The sequence below is a fragment of the Limanda limanda genome, chromosome 1 (assembly GCF_963576545.1).
Source record: "Limanda limanda chromosome 1, fLimLim1.1, whole genome shotgun sequence".
Classification (NCBI taxonomy): Eukaryota; Metazoa; Chordata; class Actinopteri; order Pleuronectiformes; family Pleuronectidae; genus Limanda; species Limanda limanda.
In genome coordinates this window covers 16,118,741-16,136,503 of record NC_083636.1, presented here as the reverse complement: position 1 = coordinate 16,136,503, position 17,763 = coordinate 16,118,741, and the positions used below count along the sequence as shown (strand labels likewise).

Sequence of the window (17,763 nt, the reverse complement as noted above, 5' to 3'; positions counted from 1 at the left end):
AGCTGGGCAGAGTGCCCTCTGCTGCCAAGTACAAAAGGTCTGCTCAGTGCCAAGCCTTTTAGCAGCACCAACATACGTATGGACACATGCACGCCTGCACACACAAACACACACACACTGAGATGCACAAAAGACGGGATAAGCCAAGACAAAAACAACAAAAGCACACAGACACACACACACAAATCTACACCCTTGGTGCACGCTCAGTCGCCGCTCGTCTCACGCAGACAATTTTCGTCATGTTAAATTAATTTCATAAACCATGCGACTCCCCGTCCTCGCCTGAGATATGAGCTGTCATGGCAACAGGAGAAAACAGCGGCTGCAACATGAGGGGCTGGGTTTGTCGGGACAAGCAGCACCAGAGCAGAGAATTGAGATGCAGCAGCAGAGGGTCTGGGGCTGGGGGGAGCGGGTCGTGAGTGTGCGTGCGTCCAATTACCACTCGGAAGCTGCCAGAAGGATTTTTGAAAATAATGAACAGAGCCACTTCTCTTCGCTGTGCTTTAAGAAGACATGGTGTAGCGGTAAATCCAATGTCTGACACAAACACACAACTAGAGGCGCACACGTGGGGGAATGCGAGTCAGGAAGAATCACACAGACGACCTTTCTGAGTCATCACTCTGACGAATTACAGCGTAAGGATTCTTTGTTATTTAGCTACAGGAACAAAATGTCAAGATTGTCCAGATTTCTATTGAATTTAAAGTTGTGATTTTGTTTATATTATGATGTGATAATTTAAAACACCAAGGCAGATTATGCAGATAAATGGACAACACACAGATCTGAGAGATTTGGCTCGTTGAAGACGAACTGCAGCCCTCAGTAGTTCAGGAGTGATGATCTTGTGTTTGACCTGCAGAGATGATTTACTGTACACCCCTCCCCCTGGGGGTCAAAGGTCACCATCTGTCCACACTTTACATTTGAACCTTCCGGACACCACATGACATAGACAGACAATTTTTTTAACCGTCCATACGTGATGACGCTTTGCTCAAGGGTGCAAAAGAAGAACCTTCAGAGGATTATCACTGCTTGCGCGTTTGTGTGCGCGTTCAAAGTGTGCGGTTCTTTTATCCGCCAGGTTCCCAGGCTTCCCAGGCTTCCCAGCGTGCTTCACTCCTTCTCTGCAGACTCACACAGGCTGCGCTCACTTGGCAGTCAGAACGTTTGGCTGCCGAGCACAAACTGAGGCGAGGTTAAGCTACTGGCTTGTAAATCCAGGTGTTTCTGTCAAACGATAAAAGCTGAGGAATTCTTGGCTAAACTTTGCCAATTAATCCTGACCTGTCGCCGAGCTGAGGAGCAGGTGTAACAGTTCTTCATCAATCTGTTCCTGCATTCCAATTTTATATTGCCATTCTATTCAAAGATCGTAGAAATATTTTCTATTAACAATTTAGCTAATATGCACCTAAAATGATTCAGTACCATTTTACCTTCAACACTGGATAGTTTAACAATTAAACTTGTGACCCTTTACACAAGCTTCCAAAATTTTAAAAAGCTCTTGTTTGTATTAATATATTTTTTATTTTTGAATTTTTATTTTATTTAACATATATTATCCTTTTTTGAGTTAAATTACCTCAAAAAGGTGTACATACTCTGTACATGTGTTGTACATCTTAGACATCTGTTTTCAAAAGCAAAACATATATATATTTGTACTTTTTAGCCTTGGTGGAGATGTACTTGAAATTAATGGTTATCCCGATCAATATCAGTACATTTCACTTTATTTCAACAGGATTTGGTCAATATTGCTCTGCATGGAGTCATTGTCCATTAGCTGAATTCATATAAATACTGAAGACATAAGAATAAAACTTGGTTGAGAAATTTACAATTTAAGGCAAGGATAAAAATGTACATTTCTCCTTTGGTTTATCACAGTTTACCCAGGCACTGACAGTATCAGTCAGAGAGATGACACACACACACACACACACACACACAAGCAGAGACAAGTCTGTTGAGCAGGTCACTTGAGCTCTGTGGAAGTACTCAATGGAATGGAAAATGGCTTGGGGGGGGGGGCTGCTGCTTCGTGTACAAAAGTGTTTGCATAAAAATTTGGGGAAGTCGATTTTTTTTGCATATAAACATGAAAGCCGACAGAGACGTTGAGAGGTAAATGTGGCTGTAGAAAAAAAAGATAGCTGCATAATTCCCTGAATGGTCTGTGACCTGACGTGAGTTGCCATTTACTGGTTTTCACAATAATCAGGTTTTATGGATAACGCAAACAAAATCAAGTTTCTCGTCCACCGACGTGGTCTTTTTCTCTCATTGAAAATCAAACAGCAAGCTGCCGGGAGACCACAGAGTCAAACTCTGGCTCCAGCACGAGGCGATGGGAAGGATGTTAAAGCCGGGGCCACCTCTGCTTCTCCTCCTCCTTCTGTAAGTGTCTCTTCAGACGTTTGCACAGCCTTTTTGAAACGTCCCTCTTTGGTCTAATTTTATATGCAGGGCACAGTCGAGGGGAGGAGGGCGGTAATTTGTCGAACAGCTGGGGGTCTGCGCCTCCTCGGGACGCTGGGACTGAAACTTTCGGCGGATCACTCGATTTCATAGGAGGTGGACTGTGGGAAGCTTTTTTGGGGAAAATGAGAGGCTGGGAGAAAAAGAGAGCAGCGGATGATACAGTGACAGAGAGGGAGGACAAGGTAATGAGAACACCTCCGCAGGCTGGAGAGATGCACGAATGGAACAGGCTGGAGTAAAGTGATGTCTGACCGACAGTGTGAAATACAAACCTCCTCGACTGAGAGAGAAGGGGGAGCATGAAAGAGGGAGGAGGAAAAAAGATTGTTATTGCAAACACATGCTGCATTTGAGTGGAGCGTGAAAAATGACAACATGAGGAGGAGGTGAAGAGGCAGACTGACAGGGAATAACATCTGCAGAAGGAGAGGAAACACATGAGGGAGAGAGAAGGAGGATGGAGGGAGGGGAGAAAAGAGGTTCAGGAAAAGTGCTGTGGTCACTGTGTAGAGGGCAGAGGTCGGAGCAAAGGTCAGAAGTGTCCTCACGGGTCGAAACCTTTAGAAATAAGCGACAGGTCAAATAAGTTTACTCGTTCACTCTATAGAGACTGTGAAATCTCCTTTTGCTCCCTCGGCTCAGCACAGCTGGATCGCTGCTCGCCTCGGGGGGGCATTCTCTGGCTCCCAGGTGAGGTCAGCCCACCCTGGAGGGGGCAGTATTGCTCCAGTGAGGGTATTTGTCTGGACACGTTCCACCTCCACCTGATCCACAGCCAGAGGGGATGAGGCAGAAGAGGGAGAGATACGTGTGTGGGTCTCTTTTCCTCTGCTCTCCAGTTTGGTCCTTCTTCCTTTCAGGAAGAAATGAAGAAGGACCAAGGCTTAAAAGCAAACTTCTGAGTACGAATCAGAAGTTTGCTTTTAAGTGACATCATGCAGGAAGTAGTGAAGAATCAGACGTTCCCTTAGAGCTGGTCTAATTTCTTTCGAACATTTTGATTTTATCTCCAAGAATATCTAAATATTTTGAAGAATATCTCCAAATGTATCAAAATGCATGTCCTCCCTTTTTGGATGGAGGAATGAAATGATGACTCGGGGAAACAGAAGAGGTAGCACTGCTCATAACACTGCTCAGAATAAAGGAAGGTGAATATAGCAACTGTTACTTTTCAAGATATCAAGATATATAATTAAATATTTGTATTGATTGCAAATAATTAAACGAAGAAAATATAATAATGTGAAAAGTGAGAATAGAGCAAACTCATGGAGTGTGCGTGAATAAACTCTCATGCAAAAGCAATGGTTGACAGTTAGCTGGTAATTGCATCCGGAAGAAAGTCTCCACCCGACGACGTCAGAAGTCGACAAAGCAACATTTAAATCGGATAAACAGCCCGAGAGCAAAAAAAAGAAAGAGAGAGAAAGAGAGAGAGAGAAAACAGCACATCTAAGAAATAAAGAGTCGGTTAAAAACACTGCACTTCACAAAAAAGCTGCAGTGAGAGTGAGCTGGGCTCGGTGACATCATCTGCCCACCGGCAGCACCGGAGCTCGCTAATGAACTCGATACGTCCTGATTGTTTAATCAGATTTAACTGAGCCGGCTTCACTAATTTAAGTTAAATGGGTATTTCAGTTTGTGGAAATCAATCTTATCATGTAACTCGACATCTAAGAAAGTGAATAAAACATGCATTTAAAGCTAATGTATGATATGATGACTTTATTTACACAACATCATTTACTACCTGCTACTTAAACACACAGTTCATTGCCTGTGTTTGTTTATTTTCTATATTTTCTATTGAAACACAATATGACTAATTACGGCAGAAAGTAGATGTGGATGAATGAAAGCGACATCCTCCCACTTCTGTGTTCTATACATTGATGAATGGTGACTTCCTTAGCGTGCACTCTGTATTGATTATTGCAATTACACACTATTACGCTTCTATTACCCGCACTGACTGTTTTTAATTACACTGGAGAGCGAGGGGGAGAGAGGGAAGGAGGAGGGGCAGAGAGAGAGAGAGAGAGAGAGAGAGAGAGAGAGAGAGAGAGAGACACTATCCAGATAGATGGATGAAGCGAAACACTGCAGCGAACTAATTAAAACAGAAACTTTTTTTGTTTCAGCGAGTTGACAGGGAATGAATCTGGCAGGGAATTAATCTGTCCACAGGGGAACACAATAAGGAGTCACACACACACACTATACACACACACACACACGAGCACGATCACGTACAGGAAGGTGCATTGCAGAGTGCCGTTGCCATGGTTACCGAGTGTGCCACCACATCATGCGGCAGAGTTAATGCAGAGGTGTGTGCATGTGTGTGTGTGTTGTTTAAGGTTTCACTTCATCAGCGGCCTGACCTATTCCGACATCCGCTGCACAAGTAGCACAAAGGTTACAGCGATAAATCCAGACTGTTCCGGTTGAGTCTTCACCGTTTGGCAGCAGCCTCCAGTCTGGGGCTCTTACACCCTCGAGGTGAAGTGTCATCTGTGCGTCTGCAGCGGGTGACGACACGTTGGAGGGGAAATATTTGGCGAGCGAGATAAGCACCTCAAGTCGAGACCTCAGTAAAGTGGTTTCTTTTGGGCCACTCAGAAATTGGGGACATACTGTAAATAACCTTATTGATTTACTCTTGCAGAACTAAATCATAAATATGGGTGGAGTTTTCATCCCTCTCTTTTGGTCGCAGTTGTTTAATGCATAACAAATCTTTATGATTTCATTTTGGGACTTTTGATCATATGGTTGTAGATTGTCAAGCCTCATTATTTGAGGAGATATCTTGAAAAGTTTCTTTTGGCAGCTATATGTTTGTTGACCTAAACCTTGACTTTAGACCCATAAGCTCCAAAAGTTAATCATGTGAAGACACTCACCCAGGTAATATTTACACCAAGTTTGTTGAAGATCTGTTTATGCAATGTTGAGTTATTTGTACACATACCCACACAACAATACCCTGATTGTGCAGGTATCCCAGAATGCAGTGTAAAACAGGAAGTAGAATTACATGTCAAAAATCGAACAGAAATATGTGACTACAAATACTTTGAAGCTGTACATGAAGTGAGTATTATAGGTCCTTTTCACTACTATAAAATAATGAAACCGAGGGATAAAGTTGATTAAGAGTGAGATGGAGAGTCCACACATGTCAGTGGTCAGCGGTCACTCTTCCATTCGGCTGAACCACACAGCCCAGTGCTTCCAGCAGCGATCAAAACAACAAGCTCAGCACAAATCTGAAACACGTGGGTCCGGTCCGGCACCCGGTCGCTCTCCCTCTTCAAGGAGCTGTCAGAGGAGATCCAATACGAAAAGAATTACTTGTGCAAGGTTTACAAATGATACCAGCTCGGTGTCAAGTGCTATCGATTCCCTGTTCATTCATCAAAGCACCTGTGCTTTCTTCAAACAGAAACAAAATTGCAGGTATTTTAAGTGAAGAGCGTAAATCACCTTCTGCAGGAAGAGACACATACATGAGCTGAGTGGGCGTGTCCCCCCCGCTCCTCCGTCACACCGGGCCCCTCCACACGTGTGAGGCCGGTTTCCACTGGGCCTGTAACACCTTGTCGTTCCTTCACAGACTCCTTCCCGAGTCCATTCTCAGCCTTGTAACCCTCCCTCTCTCCTCCCAGGGTTTTTCACGAGACCTTTTATAAGAAAACCCACGGCGGGTGAAAGTGCCCGTAACTGCTGCCGTGTGTCTGCCGACAAATCACTGTCACTGTGAAGACGAGGGTGTAATTGAAGGCTGTTTGAAAGGCAGTAGCAGCTCATTAGGCTCGATGATGGTGGCGAGCACCTGGTCTGAGGCCAGAGGAAATGGTACGAGAGTGAAAGGAGCAGGAGAGGAGGACAGGCCGCGATGGATGGAGGTGAAGCTCTGAGTAAGATTGAGCTCCCTCAACAGGTCTGTATTTAAAACGGGAGTTTAGAGTGACTCACTTCCACTTCCCAGATTGTCTGAACTATGAGAAACTAACAGCAGCTTGAGCCAGAGCTTTATCTGGTGCTGGCTCCAGGAAATAGAAAGTGGAAATAACTCTGGCAACATGAGACCATCATTTCATTGAACTAAAACTAACTCAACACATCAGCTGTTTTAAAGACCAACCCTCACAACGTGAACCAGTAACATTCCTCTTCATCTACACTACTGGTTTCCATTGGGATAGTTTGGGATAGGTATTGTATGGTCCACAGAATTTATATTCAGAATTGAGACACACAAGTTAAGTAAAAGAAAAAACAGTATAATAAAGTATAGTATAGGGCAGTCAGTAATACTGAAGGGTAATATATGGTATAGCAGAATATTTAGTATGGTACGGCACAGCAAAGTTTAGCAAAGTTTAAATTGAAGTTTTGACTAAATCTCCAATCTTTCTGTTTTCTGATTTACAAAGTAAAATAACTATTAAAGAGCAAAGTGCTGTTTTAGAACTGAAAGTTCTATCAGTCAAAGTGATGTATCACTGCTTCGAGTTTCTCTTATTTCAAACCATCTCTGTTATTTATTACAACTTCCTAAGCTGAATAAAAAGACAGATTCATTATCGTTCCTTCCACTGTGTAAGTCTTAGATATAACATAAAAAGTTCATTCCTAAAATAGGGGGGCTTGAGCTTTGTGGGAAATTGATAACATATCTGCACTGTTGTCCTGCAGCAATAAATCTCAAGTCTTTGTTCCTCCAAAGAAATGTGCTCTCCTTTTTTCATCCTGCGGTGAAAAGTTTTGCTGTCTCGAGGACTTACGTCCGGAGGAAAGTGTGCAACATGTTTATTTTCCAGCAGCTGAGTGGACACATTACATCATTACACAAGTCAAATCCTTCATTTATAATGATGTTTATACTGTTTTTTGCAGTAAACATATAACTGTGTGAGATGATATGCTGCAGTAAAAGCTGTAGTCATTCCATGTCACCCTGCACGCTATAAGAAGATGGACGTCATCTATCTATCTATCTTTTAAAGCAAGGTTTCCAGTCACTCATCCGCAAACCTGAACATTATACATTCTGTATCTCCCTTTAAATGGGCATAAAGACCTTCACATGTCATTGCTGGTAGAGCTAAAGTCAGTGTAACGTTCCCCCACACAGAGACAACACATCAGTCCATGATAGGCTGTGGTAATGTGTGAAGACTGCAGAGTAAGTAGGTTAGACCCCAGGGGCCTGAAAGTCACTGTCTGGCTTCAAACAGCCAAAGAATTATGACAGGGGTTGCAACATCTGCTGCCTCAGAGACGAGACAGTGATGGATGGCCAGGTGTGTGTGTGTGTGTGTCTGTGTGTGTGTAGCAGTGCTGCACACACGTACAGTCCAGGAAACGGCACATGCATACAGTATGTGAACACACACACACACAATTACAAACAGACTGAGGCACCGTTTTAATAAGCAATGCATACATCTGTGAAAGATGACATTTACTATGAGACACAAATAAACAATGCTTTGCCAAATTCACAAACAAGCGGCTACACAAGTGTGTGTGTGTGCGTGCAGCACACTCAGACATTTTTGTTTTGGCTCGCTGTTTAATACCTGTCAACAACTTCCATACGAATGCTTTTCCAGTTGAATAAATAATCCCAACACAGGAGATAAAGATTAATGATGTATTTATCATTCGATGACAAGAGCTCTACGCCACACATAAAAGATCAGTATCTAGATGTCAATAGCAAATCCTATTTGATGAGATTACTGAGCAGCAGGAAGCGTAATGCCACTTCACTGTCAGGGAAATGAATGCCACATTCAAAAAACATGACATACTTGGTCGACATGAACTTTTCCAAGATGAATGCATCCCTCCCATGGTTGTAAATCTGAGGTGTTAATTCAGAAAGATAAAGCAGTTGTGTTTCTGCTACACTGTATTTATCTCAAATGAAAGACGTGTGTGTCAATCTACGTGAGGCTGAATCGTAGTGTGTGTCGACAGCTTGTAGCTACAGGCCGATGAGAAAACGCACAACTTTGCCTATAATTATACTATATAGTCCCCTTATATATGGTCATTAACACCATCTCTTATCAAGTATACGCTACAAAGCAAGTGTAAAAGATCCAGACGTGTTGTGACACGGGGAGCAGGGAACAGGAAGAGGCAAGTGCTGACAGTGTATCACACCTCGATCTGAGATAACTGCAGATCTGTGGTTTTTATGGTCGACTGTTAGTGATGTTTTTTTTAATTGAGCATATCGAGCTAACATTTCAACTTATGTACTTATATATTTATCGATGTGAACGGATCAACCTTGTCGGATCGTCTTCCAAAGTTAAAAGTGTCGGCTCACAATCAGAAGTTACTTTTGATTTATGACTTTCTTAGACTACTTTTAAAAGCTACTGCTTCTTCTTCGCCTGTCTTCCCTTTCCGACTGTTCTGGGAGTGGGGGCCGAGCTGGGTGCTGCGGGGGTCTTGCGCCCAGTGGGGATGGGGGGAAGGATGGGCTTGACGTCGGATCCAGGACGTCGATCGGAGGGAGGGGACACGGCCTCAGCCGGTTGATCTGTGTCTGAAAGGGGAGCGTCAGGGGCGGGGTCTGAGGCCGGGGGATCTGAAAAGGAAGAGTTGTATTTAAGATATAAAGATACACCAAGGAATGTGCTAAAATAATCGTTATCATCTTGTAAAGAAAAGTATAATTTAGGTGAATTACAGAGAGTTTTTAAACTGAACAAATAATGACTAAACTATACATGAAACCTTAAAAAGTGTTAAAACTAAAAACATGTGCACAACAAATTACGTGTTGCATTTTCCCTGGCTCGTAAATCGAATACATATATCTATCAATACATGAATGACAAATAGCTAACAAAGAAATAAGCTGAAGTAATAACCTTTGAGTGTTTCTGAGGCTGGTCCAGGGTCAGAGGTATCGAGCGGTGCCACTGGGACAATCAGGCCCCCGGCTGAACTGGGCACAGACAGAGATGAACTGGTCTGAGACTCGTCCAGGCTGCTTGCAGATGGAAGAAAAAGAAGGGATGGACACGGGGGGGTAAAGACAAGGATAGAAAAGGAGGGAAGATGATGACGCAGTGAGAAGTGTACGAGTTTTACAAAAAGGAAAAAACACTAGAGCATGCACACCGACGCACACACACGACTCCCATCAGAGAGACAGGATCTCCTGCTCCAATGTGTGAGATAGAAACACACAAGTTAAGACAGATCTCTTCTGAGAGCAGTGACGACAGGTAGGTAGACGTCTGGTAGCCTCTATAGAAATACTGCAGGGCTGAGTAATGCAGAGTGCAAACACTGGGGGCATGTTTCACTCACACTGCGCTGACAGAAGGTTTTTGTGAAGCTTGCCTCTTCAGTGCACGATACCACAGGGAACAAATCAATTTACACCCAACGCTTTACTTTATCTCTGCATCTGTAGCATCTCTTTTTAGAGGAGACGTAATGACAAAATGTTGTGCGGGTTAGAGCTGTGTGCTGTTGCATGCAAAATACACAACACACACACACACACACACACACACACACACACACACACACACACACACACACACACACACACACACACACACACACACACACACGTACTATATCAGTGCAAGACTGATAGAATCCTAATTTCTGCAGCAACTCTGTTCATTGAGCTGAAAAAAGCTTCTTCAGAAAGCAGCAAAAGCTTTAAAATCTGAATTCAGGAGTGGGTGTGTTTGTGTGTCTGTGCACGTGTGTGGGGTGTCTGCTCACATTGGGCTCATACCAGTAAAATGCACTCTATAAAAGAGCCAAGGAGGAAAAAATAGTGCGACAGAAGCAGTTTCCTGCTGACAAATCTTCAGCTTGAGATTGTTATGGAAACACAAGACTTCTGGATTCTCTGCGCTCAGGAGGAATAAAAGACACGCTCTTATGAGTCGTGCAGAGCAAAAGGCCCATACAGCTCAGTATCTGTTACACATACATGTGTATTATACGTGCATAACATATGTACATAGATCCATACAGGATCAGATACAGAAACATCTGGTCTTTAACTCTATGTTTGCACGAGCACCTGTTACTGTTCACATATCAACTGCAACATTAAAACAGGTACCTGGTGCGTGTGTGTGTGTGTGTGTGTGTGTGTGTGTGTGTGTGTGTGTGTGTGTGTGTGTGTGTGTGTGTGTGTGTGTGTGTGTGAAAGGTTAGGATTAGGGCTAAGCGAGTAGTAAATATGGTTAAGGAACGTCTCCAGGACATTTATGGAAGTCAATTAAATGTCCTTTGTGGTTACGGAGAGCTAATTGTGTGTGTGTGTGTGTGTGTGTGTGTGTGTTTGTGTGTGTGTGTGTGTGTGTGTGTGTGTGTGTGTGTGTGTGTGTGTGTGTGTGTGTACCTGTGGTCCTCACTGATAAGCGCATCAGGATCATGACCCTGCTGTGGGGACAGTGCCTTTTGAGGAGAGCTGAGACGGACAAAAAAACACAATAAACCCTCTTCACCAGTATAAATCACAGGATAAAGAATTTTCACACACATAAACACAATCCACTACAACACAACATGCAACCGTTCATTCCTATTTAGTTTAGTTAAAAAAAGGCGACAGGTACTACGGTACATTTTAGGAAAGCACGAGTACGAGTCCGTTACTGAAAACAGTTTGGACACCTGCCACTTCACCTTCAAGGTCAAACACTAGCCACAGGCCATCAAAACGCAGTTAGGACAAGTGCTTCCATTACTACAAATCTGGCCCGAGTGAGAGCGGCCACTTGAAATTAGGCGCTGGAGTGTGTGCTCCTGATAATGGACCTTTTGAAGAGCTGGCTGTAGACCCCTGGACTCTTCCCCACTATCGCCTCCCGAACCAGCTGCTCACGCCTTCTGATGGACGCCAGCTCCTGCAGAGAGGAGAGACAGACAGACGGAGGAGGTGAGGAGAAGATGCAGGACACAGAGATGAGATGAAGGGGAGACAGAAGAGGAGTGGTAGGTGTGGACGTTGATAAAAGGGGACAAACAGGGGTGGAAGTGGATGCAGGAGGAAAAGAAAAGCAAGCATCCTGTCAGAGGGTTGAAGCTGATGTCATTATAGATTTCATAGAGTAAAGATGATGATTTAGCATTCCTGAAAGGCTTCCCAGCTGATACATCTTTCATCACACAGCGTGGGACTCACCGCGGCGCTCTTCTGAGGGGCGAGTTCGGCCTGGATCTTGGCAACATAGTTTCTGTAAGCGGGATCTGAGGGGTCGAGAGCTGAGGCCAGGTGGGACGTGAGCGGCCCTGATCCGGACCCCGACAGAGGGGACGCCGGCTTCTCATCCGGCTCATGACCTGAGGCCAAACGAGACAGATAGTGTATATTTATACTGGGTAATACTGTATATGATGGTAACAGAATACATATGGGCACAAGGTGCTAATAGAAACATATAATGCACAATGTAAAGCATGAACAAATCTTATTCATAGTGATTATAATTTGAGGTGGCACACTGACGGACAGATTTAAATTTGTTCAACGGCTGGAAACTCTGACTTTCTAATAAAAGGGTTTTAGTCCAAGCTGAGATACTTATAAAACACTCAAGTGACTTTCTATAGCTATAAAATATATTGTATAACTGTTTAATGAGCAGATCATAGACTGTATATAGAGATGAACATTTGGCTACACAGCCTTGTGAAAAGAACAACCTTAAACAAGAAAAACCTAATTGACCTTTCAATTGACTTTTTAGTTTGGTTTTTGTCCCATCTGACTGATGACGTGTACTGCAGCCAGCCACCAGGGGGCATATTGAGACTCTTTGGCTTTCATACAGTCTGTGGCAATGACCCTGACGCTAAAATAGTTTGAGCAAACAAACACACACCTGTGGAGATGTTGCCAGGGGGCGCTGTGTTGTTAGGTTCTTCTTCCTGCTCCTCCAGCATCAGGTATTCTTTCACTGCCTTCCTCAGTGCCGGGTACGTTTCTTCCCAGTCATCTGCTCACACACACACACACACACATACACACACACACACAGACACACACACAGACACACACAAGAAAAGCTGGTTGTGAACAGAGCCCAATACATCTCTCATCAAACAGTAATGACTCAAAGATATGGGGAGGATGACCTTAGTGTAATGAGGTGCTGGCCAGCGGTGCATAAAAGTGATGAGTGTCCCACGCTCCCTGTATGTTCGTCTCATTAAGAAAACAGCTAACATGTCTGAGTGCTTTCATGAGGGAATGATAAACACAGCTATTCTGCGGCCACGTGCCCTTAATGCATGTGGTAATTGGATTGAAAGTGTAGTGTATGGATTTTAGAGGAGTGTGTTTAATTTATCCGAGCCAGGGGAAGCGGTCGGGGGGTAATTTTGCTTTTTTGCGACAGTTCCAATGACGAACGGCCTGTGAACAGAGCACGACATTTAAATCTCTTTCTTACTAACACGATAAACAAAGGTGGAATAAGTAGAAAGATCATAACATCTCATTTGTGAACCAATTAGGTGTTTTCTTAGCTTAAACACTGATGTTTGTGGGAAATTATGCCATAAATATTCATAGCACTTTACACTGCAATTAAACATTAATTGACTAATTAGTAGAATGGATCAAATTAGCCACAGGAGAATATTAAATTACTGGAAGTAAGCACCGAATTGTAGATGAATTAATACAGCTAATGGCATAATGGGAAATAATTCGATGACAAAGTGCTGCCTGGCCGTACCACAGGTGATAACTTGATCGAAGAAGCCCGGCCGCTGCCGGTTGGTGTTCCTGTAGAGCTCCAGACGGGCCGCGGCCAGGTCGATCTGCTCGGGGGTGTAGAGCCCACGGCCCCTGAGGTGGCCCCTGTACTTCTCCTCTTGGGTGGGAATGAGGAGGATGTACCGAGGCTCGAAGGAGCTGTTCTTCAGACTGAACACACCCTGCAGGGACGGACCAGCAGCAACACAAGTTTATAAAATAGCTATAAACTTTAACTGTACGACTTCCTCGGCTTCTTCTTTGAGAGTTAAGGAGATTTTGGGGGTGAACTGAAGATTTTGTAAGTTTACACAAGAGCCCGGTTGATTTTATTTACCAACTGATTAATCAGTCGATATTTAAACTTTTTAACAAACAGGTTGATGTCAGCGTTCAGTTGCCGATTTGCACTAATGTGAAACTTGGATTTTACAGAACAAACAATGCAAAAAAGATGTGTATTCGTGAGATGAGTAATTAAATACAAAATATATTTAAATATTTGTGTGTTCTTTTGTTGTTGTTATTTATAGTAAAATGTGTACCTCCAGCTCCACATGAAGACAGCAGGCCAGTCCCTCTCTGGCCACGTCCTCAATGGCGTCTCTGCTCAGCCCAAAGCTGTGACCCCCATACTGCAAGGTCTGCATAAACTTACCCTGAGAGGGTGTTTCCATTTTTGACGGGGGGGTGGAAAAGAACAAGAGAGCATTTTAGTGCAGCACTAAAGAACAGTTAGGGGCTGTTTATCAACTCAAGTCACACACATACGCAGCCTCAGCATGTTCTGTCATGATAAGCAACCCAAAGTCACTTCTCCACCTGCGACCTGAACTTTTCACCTGGTTTGTTACTTCTCACACATGACCTCTGACCTCTGACCCTGTGTCTGCCGGCCTTCAGGGATGTTGTGTTTGAGCAGATCTCAAGGAGCTTATGGACAAATCCAATACAGATGTATGAATAAAACTGAAAGAATTTGTTATGATCCCCAAGATAAAGCTGTCGTTTTTTGGAATTACTGCAAATTTAGTGGCTGCAAACGCAATTCCTGAGAATTGTTTTGCAAAAGTAATGAATATAATTTAACTGAAGTGGCCTCTAAATTTGGGCCTGAAGATACTAAATCAATCCTGAGTTTGAGCTCCCTCATAAATTGTGTTTGTGCCTTAATCCCTAAAAACAGGTTATTGAAACATTTAAACACACAATTATTAACATTTTCTTTAGATTCCACAGTTATTCATAAATAATCCCACAGTCGGCCTTCTCTTTTCTTTGCAGCCCAGTAAAGAGTATGATGAGTTCCGATAAGAGTTGCTGATTGGGGTTAATTTTGAATATGAATGGTCACAGGAAGTGGACTCAAGAGCTTTTGATTGAATTGTAACTGACGAACAAATCGGAAGTAAAACGATTGAAGAAGAAACACGAGAGAGGTGAGAGCCCAAAGAGTAAAGGGGGGGGGACAGGGCGGCAATAAATCAAATCAGGCAGCGGGAGAAGGACGGGAAAAGGTGGATGAAAAAGACAAATCAAGTGGAGAGGGGGGGGCAGACTGTCAGGTTAACTTGATCCACTTCCTCTGTTGGAGGAGACAAAAAGGCATCAATGGCAACATCAAAGCCTTCGCAGTGTAAATCACGTCATGACCACGACCTCTACTGCCCCCCCGGGATGAAACGCACATGTCTTCAAGGTGCAGGGACCCATTTCTCTGAGGCGACGTTTTGACTGAATGTAAAGGTTTTAAACATAATATCGGCCGGTTAAAGTAAAATCAATCCATCCTGCTAAAACTAATCATCTCATCTACTCGACTCGTTATGACCGAGCAAGCCAATTAGAAACTGTGTGAGTTATGTGACCGAAGCACATTTCTGATGCAGCTTTTCAGAAACCAAAGTGTACATTTCATCAGCGTGCAAGCGAGAATTATTATGTTTGGAAAGACTTATGGAACTGCGCAGGAGATCAAAACTTTTCTTCTCATGCGGTCACTCCTCGGACCTTTGATGCCAAAAATAAAACTTTTAGTGTCGGTGGGAACGCACCATGTGAATCATGGTCTGAAAGTCCTCTTCACTGACAAAATAGTAATCTTTTTCATTCTCCTCTCCGAAGTACGGCTCCCTGGTGGTGTGACAAATTCTGTGGACAGACACACACACACACAAAGGGAAATATTCATCAAACACATCCAACGATACAATTTATGACATCAATGTGCAACCACTAAGGACCAGTAAGGGGGCAGAGAGCCAGGAGAAGAGCCGTCAACCACCAAGTGAGAGCCAAGAATATGTCGTTCATTTATGATAAAGGTTCCTCTACATGTGTTTCGCTTCATGTTTCTTTATGTTCATATGTATCTGATCCTCATTTGATATATGAACGCTGCTTTTTATATCAAACTTGTTGTGTGATCTGATATCCTCTAATAAAATATAGTTTTATTGACATAGTTTTTGGTTGGTGTGATCTTTCCATCTCATTATAGTGGTTGTGAAGAAGTCCCCTTGTTCCAGGCTAAATTGTTCCAGGCCTTATTGTTTTACATAGTAAATACCCGATAAGTGATTTTAACACTTAACATATGAGTTTATCCTATTGGATTACAAACTAAATTTTTGGGCTAATATAAGAACTAATAATTGACACTGAGTCTCAGAGGACTGGACATGTGAGTGGTGAGTGCATGCACATAAACTCCATACTGACCCATATCCAAAGCAATCGCCAAACTCCTGACACAGCCGGTGGGCCAGCTCTCTCTTCCCACAGCCTTGAGGACCCGTCAGCACCAGCATGGGATAGGGAGAGTCGGCACTGGGCAAGGAACTGGTAAGAAGGACACACACACACACACACACAAACACACACAGTTACCTCCCTCCCATTTACCGAAGATAAACCAGACTTAAGTCTAATAAAACCATGAGGCCGGAGCACAAACTTCACCCTTCCTGAATGTCGCTCTTACGATCGATATAAAAGGGAACTTTGGAGGTTATGTGGACGTGTGCTTTCTAGGAAGCATGGGGGGGAATGTTAAAATGAGTCGAGCTGCAGCATTTTATTTGCTGATGATGGATGTTTTCAGAAAAGAGTGCTGATGCATGAACTCATCTTTTTTTCTTTTAGAGAGGAGATAATATGAGCAGCACAGGGACACTGCAGATAAAACCCCCGCTCGTGTTTGGGAACAACTGTCAGGGCGGATGAGTTTACAAGATATCATCGGTTATATTATCAAAACCACACGTCCAAAAACAATGCTTAGGCCCCTCATTTTCATTCACCTATACAAATACACTGCCTGTTTCCCCTTTGATGAGGTTGTAGTATTATTTGTAGTATTATTTGTAGTATTGTGTACCTGTCGTAGAGCAGCTGGGGCTGCATCAGCTGATACAAGAGGTGGGTCATGTGTTCTCTGGCGGCCACCACGTCCATCGGAGGGTCGTATTTGTTCACTGACGCCACCTGGAATCCATGAAATTTAAATTTTTATGTTGTTATAGTAGTTTCCCAATCACAGACTGGATATAAAGATGGACGCTGTGCCTCCACTTCCTCCTGGTTCATCCCAGATACGGTTGCTGCCATCTTGTATGTTTGGCTTCAGGAGCCGTCATATCGACCATCTTTATACACGGTACAATAATAACCAAACAGAATATCCTGTTACTTTATACCTTCTCTCTAGCAGTGACTTTCTCTTGGTCCAGCAGAGTGAGATGTTGCAGAAGATAAACAACCGACAGTCTGTAGTCTCTCTGCTCCTGTTAGTTACACAGAAACATATGGTGGAGTTGGATTAAAGCACATTCTCTGTGATGTAACCTCATAAAGAATACACTCAACAGCGGCGCCAGAGTCAAACACTGTGCAGATGGAAGTCATCATAGAAGCTTGGGTGCATTACAGGCCAGAGCAGATATATGACGTGGATGATGACCTACACCTCTGACATACACACGAGAGCAAGTTCAGATAGAAGGTTTGTGTTACCTGGACGGGGTTGTGCAGCAGATTGAGGTCCCTCAACAGGGAAAGATCGTGAATGTGCTTACACTCCTGAATCTCACAAATCTGACAAAATAAAGAAAAAATCATGATATGGAATTCCTCTAGGGCAGCTCATTGGTAAACATTGAAATTAGAAAGCGTGAAATATCATTCTATATCTTGTCTATTTAATATATCAGTATATTTGGTATTGTGTCTTAATTTCTAAACTGAATCTGAATACTGAATCTCTGTTATGAACCAGTTCTGTGGACCAGTACCAGGTTCTTCTCCAGGTTGACGGAGCCCAGCAGGTGGAGGTTCTGGAGGCCAGAGAGGCTGCTGAGGCTGTTCAGAGACAAGTCGAGAACCTGGAGACTCTTCAGATTCTCCAACCCTTCGATCCTCTCCAGCTGGTTCCCCCTCTGGACACAGACAGAAAGAGACACATGAGCATCATGCATATGCATGTG

General features: G+C 43.4%; 1 protein-coding gene across 1 annotated transcript in view; it reads right to left on the bottom strand.

Annotated features, from left to right (window-relative positions):
• Positions 1 to 17,763, bottom strand: part of lrguk (leucine-rich repeats and guanylate kinase domain containing) — a 28,432-nt gene that overhangs the window by 7,289 nt on the left and 3,380 nt on the right. Inside the window, exons 8-21 of the mRNA XM_061074720.1 lie at positions 17,572 to 17,715; positions 17,294 to 17,374; positions 16,978 to 17,064; positions 16,659 to 16,765; positions 16,001 to 16,120; positions 15,334 to 15,430; positions 13,825 to 13,938; positions 13,260 to 13,461; positions 12,396 to 12,515; positions 11,702 to 11,859; positions 11,335 to 11,423; positions 10,916 to 10,984; positions 9,411 to 9,529; positions 8,946 to 9,124 (exon numbers count right to left, since the gene is read on the bottom strand). Coding sequence (XP_060930703.1) covers positions 8,946 to 9,124; positions 9,411 to 9,529; positions 10,916 to 10,984; positions 11,335 to 11,423; positions 11,702 to 11,859; positions 12,396 to 12,515; positions 13,260 to 13,461; positions 13,825 to 13,938; positions 15,334 to 15,430; positions 16,001 to 16,120; positions 16,659 to 16,765; positions 16,978 to 17,064; positions 17,294 to 17,374; positions 17,572 to 17,715 — 1,686 coding nt within the window. The remainder of the gene's footprint in view (positions 1 to 8,945; positions 9,125 to 9,410; positions 9,530 to 10,915; positions 10,985 to 11,334; positions 11,424 to 11,701; positions 11,860 to 12,395; positions 12,516 to 13,259; positions 13,462 to 13,824; positions 13,939 to 15,333; positions 15,431 to 16,000; positions 16,121 to 16,658; positions 16,766 to 16,977; positions 17,065 to 17,293; positions 17,375 to 17,571; positions 17,716 to 17,763) is intronic.